Consider the following 5000-nt stretch of genomic DNA (forward strand, 5'->3'; position numbering starts at 1 on the left):
TAATATTATACCACATGAGATCAAACAATACAACATGATTTATACCACATGATATCAAACAATAAAACATGATATTATACCACATAATATTAAACGACGAAACTCAGCACAACGCAGCACACCACCAGCCATGACCTGACGGCACACGATCATCAGTACAGCACAACACACAATGCACACCGACTCGTTTTAACTCTTTCCATACGAACGGCGAAAGAGACGACGTTAACAGCGTTTCACCCCAATTACCACCATCAAAATATTGCAAGCGGAAGGCTCTTATACTGAAGACGTGAATGTTGACAAAGAATACCACAATTCTGACGACGGAAGCTAAAGGTTGGGTCATTCAGACACCCACTAGACATCCGAGGGGTCTGTGTAGAGGAGAAGAGAGGACTGGCCGTACTGAGTGAGTTAAACAGACGCCATTCGTCATCGCGCAGTTAAAAAAACACACACACATTGCTCCTGCATCTGGAAACTGAAGTTAATCGGAGAAGCAGAAGCCGCTTGCAGATTCTATGTCGCAGGTCAGATACAAGTTACGATTAAGGATCCCCAAATCTGAATTTGCTAACTCTAGAGTCCTTTGGCTCGAAAACCGAATTTCTGGTTTGTATCTGCGACAGACTTTGGAAGTCTTATGCCAAATACTTTCTGACTTGTAACCACGGAAACATGAATTACAACAATATCAAATCACTGTGCTTGTGTAACCTAAGCATTCGCAAAAGCCACCAATAAGAAAATCGCTCATTGGAAAATACAGTTAAAGCTTGGAATGAGAGTTTGTCTTCGGCGAACGGAGTCATTAAACATTGAAAATGTACTTAGCGAAACAAACAAACTGATGATAAACGAATAGATAAATAAATAAATAGATAAATAAATGAAATAACGTACAACAACAATACTAACAACATCAACGAAAACCCCCCAAAACAAAATAACATCAAAAACAACAAACAAACAAGCAACACATACGACATACATTCAAATTTCCAGTAGGCTTTTTTATTATTTGCATATAAAACCGCACTCAGCAGTGCAACAAATGAATTCAATCTTCAGTGATTCAACGCACAGGAAAACAATATCATTTGGTCCCCTCATCTACCCCACCTTTGGTGATCCCAACAGTTGAGTCACTGCCGTTTCCCACGCTTGCTTCCTTATCATCGCGGCTAAAACTATCCATTGACCATACAATCACTTCTCCAATAGCTATTTTGAGACGTAAACACTATAATGGCTAAACTCATCTGACAGATATTTTGGGACTAAAAAATCTACGACTCAACTTCTCCAACAGCTATTTTGCGACTAAAAAGCCTATCGTGACTCAATTTCTCCAACAGCTATTTTGCGACTAAAAAGCCTATCGTGACTCAATTTCTCCAACAGCTATTTTGAGACTAAAAAGCCTATCGTGACTCAATTTCTCCAACAGCTATTTTGAGGCTAAAAAGCTTATCGTGACTCAATTTCTCCACCAGCTATTTTGAGACTAAAAAGCCTATTAGGACTCAAAGATCCAACAGCTATTTTGAGACAATAAAAAAGGAAAAGAAAAGAAAAAAAAGACAACTGTCATGGCTCATACATTGTCATTTTCCATATTGCCTGCGTCCCTGAGGTTTCCGTTGAATGAAGACCAGATCTCCAAAACATAATTCTAGCATCACGTATGCTTTAAGGTTGACTAGTGTTGTTAAGTCAAAGTCCGAATTTTATACTTTGTCATCGATTTCACATCGACATGTTATTCTTCTTCTTCTTTTTATATAATTGATTCTGCAGTCATCTTACGCTAAAGATTTCCGAAGCAACTACACTGATTCTCATTTTCTTAAATTCTAAGTAACAATACCGAAACGTTTAAACATGGCTCGACCAAGTCCCTCCAAAAATATGCAAAACCTTTAATTAATGACACGGAATGTCTGTAGTTGAAACAGATACTTTTATCATTGTCATCTTCCGCGCTGCGATCAGGGCTGGGACAGACGATGAATATATAAAAGATAAAATTATATATATCTAAAAATAAATAAATAAATAAATAAAAAAGATGACACGGAATGTCTGTAGAAACAGATACTTTTATCACTGTCATCTTCCACGCTGTGACCAGGGGTAGACGCTGAAGATATCAAAGATAAAAAGTAAGAATAAATAACATGAAAACTATTGCTATCCATTCCAGACGCGGCTAGCCACAGACCACCTCCCCGGCCACCCTGTCCACATCGCTGCTCACCGACACCCCCTGGCCCCCTGCCAGAGAAGGCCTGCTCCCGCCTAGATCCCGGCGGCTGCCCCTCCAGTCGGGCTGGTACTGGTCCGAGTACAGCCTGAAGAGGGTCAGCACGTCATGGGGCACCCCCGTGTGGCTCCTCCTAGACAGCGACAGCAGCTTGGCGGTGGGCGGGTGCGAGAAGCGGCTGTGGAAGGTCTTGATGGACAGGGGCCTCTGCTTGCTCTCCACGTCGTTGATGTGGTCCAGCAGCACCTGCCGCGCCTCGTGCCCGTTGATGAAGACCTCGCTGCGGTCCTCCTCTTTGGTCTGCTTGAAGACCGGCGGCAGGTGCACGCTGCCAGAGTCCAGGGAGAAGCTGAGCGGGTGGGGGTGGTGGGGCTGGCGGGCGGAGAGGCGGGAGGAGGTGGGGGGCAGCTGGTACATGGTGTACTCCCTGCTGAAGGAGAGGGTGTGGGAGGGGGGGATGGAGGCGGGTGCCGACGACAGCAGGCCTCTCTCCAGCACGTTGACCTGGACCACAAGGGACACACGGGGTTTAGTTATACACACCTGGGACTGCGTGTTTCTCTTCTGGTTTTTTGGTTTGGGTTTCTGTTTTTGTTTGTTTGTTTTTGTGACCTTTCTTTCTTTTCTGTGATTTCAATATCCTGTGACGTTTTATTTTTACTATCGTGACTTTTTTTCTGTGATTTGTGTCCAGTAACGTTTATCTGTTACGTTTCCACTGTGACTTTTTTTTCCAGGATTTATTTGTTTGGTTTTCGTTTTTGGTGTGAGAATTTTCTTCTGTGACTGTTCTGCCTCTTATTTGATGATACGACCTGTAACATTCCTGTATCTGATTAAACGTGTGTGTGTGTGTGTGTGTGTGTGTGTGTGTGTGTGCGTGCGTGCATGTGTGTGTGTGTCTGTGTCTGTGTGTCTGTGTGTGTCCGAGCGCTCGCGCACGCGCGCGTTACAGAAGCCTGAGTGAATGCAGCTCTTAGTCAGCTCTTACCCAAGTGGGCAGTAAACCTGCTGTGGAAAATTACTCCGTGTTTGCTAAGCGCTTAAACTTTGGTCTCGAGTCTGGAGGATTTAATTATGTATCCATATGAAAATCAATCAATCCATGAGGCGACCTGACGCCTACCTGTATCTGGTGGGTCCGCTGTATCCACTCCGTGGCGTTCAGGTGGAACTCGCCGTCCCTGAGGGTGGGGGAGGCGCGGGTGACGGTGAGCAGGGTGTAGGCAGACACGTAGTTACCGCACTTGCAGGCCAGCAACAGGGGAGTGTAGCCCAGCTTGTTCCGCTTGTCCGGGTTGAGGCCGAACTTGTGGAACGTGTCCGCCAGCATTCGGACTGAACCGCAAAACAAAAATAGTAAAAGTATTCAATTTAGATATTCGTCAATTGATACGTAAGTGGAAAAACAACAACAACAAAACAAAATAACAACAACAAAAAACAAACAAACAAAAACGAATAGCCCTGTTAAACCCTTCGTTGATGAACATATCAATCATGGTGTGAAAGAAAAACATCCAGAGAGTTAAGTAGATATCGTTTTGAGATAAATGAAATAGAAAATAAATTAATAAAGCGTGCATCCTTCCTTGACTACTATGTACATTTCAACAGCACTGACCAAAGAAACCCGAACCAACAACACGATCACCACAACCAACAACACGATCACCACAACCAACAACACGATCACCACAACCAACAACAACATCAGCACCGACGAAACAACAGCAGCGGTAGCAGCAGCAACAACAACAACAACACAAAAAACAACTGATAATAATGATAACAGCAACAACAACAACAACACAAACAACAACAATGATAATAATCATAACAGCAACAACAACAACACAAACAACAACAATGGTAATAATGATAGCAGCATTAGCAACAACAACACACACAACAACAATGATAATAATGATGATAACAACAACAACAACACAAACAACAACAATGATAATAATGATAATAGCAACAACAACAACAACACAAACAACAACAATGATAATAATGATAACAGCAACAACAACAACAACACAAACAACAACAATGATAATAATGATAGCAGCATTAGCAGCAACAACAACACAAACAACAACAATGATAATAATGATGATCACAACAACAACACAAACAACAACAATGATAATAATGATAATAACAACAACAACAACAACAGCACAAACAACAACAATGAAAATAATGATAACAGCAACAACAACAACACAAACAACAACAATGATAATAATGATAGCAGCATTAGCAACAACAACACAAACAACAACAATGATAATAATGATGATAACAGCAGCAACAACAACAACAACACAAACAACAACAACGATAATAATGATAACAGCAACAACAACAACACAACCAACAACAATGATGATAATGATAGCAGCAACAACAACACAAACAACAATGATAATAATGATAGCAGCAACAACAACAACAACACAAACAGCAACAATGATAATAATGATAACAGCAACAACAACAACACAAACAGCAACAATGATGATAATGATAACATCAACAACAACAACACAAACAACAACAATGATGATAATGATAGCATCAACAACAACACAAACAACAACAACGATAATAATGATAACTGCAACAACAACAACACAAACAACAATGATGATAATGATAACAGCAATAACAACAACAACACAAACAACAACAGTGATAATAATGGTAACAGCAAGATCAA

At 41.2% G+C, this 5000-nt stretch overlaps 1 protein-coding gene across 2 annotated transcripts in view; it reads right to left on the reverse strand.

The window, feature by feature from the left end:
* Positions 1-5000, reverse strand: part of LOC143294876 (uncharacterized) — a 21521-nt gene that overhangs the window by 368 nt on the left and 16153 nt on the right. For both annotated transcript variants that reach the window (XM_076606395.1, XM_076606394.1), the window contains exons 6-7: positions 3396-3607; positions 1-2773 (exon numbers count right to left, since the gene is read on the reverse strand). The exon at positions 1-2773 is cut by the window's left edge and continues 368 nt beyond it. In XM_076606395.1, coding sequence (XP_076462510.1) covers positions 2216-2773; positions 3396-3607 — 770 coding nt within the window. In that variant the 3' untranslated portion in view covers positions 1-2215. The remainder of the gene's footprint in view (positions 2774-3395; positions 3608-5000) is intronic.

The sequence above is a fragment of the Babylonia areolata genome, chromosome 20, assembly GCF_041734735.1.
Source record: "Babylonia areolata isolate BAREFJ2019XMU chromosome 20, ASM4173473v1, whole genome shotgun sequence".
NCBI classification, from domain to species: Eukaryota; Metazoa; Mollusca; class Gastropoda; order Neogastropoda; family Buccinidae; genus Babylonia; species Babylonia areolata.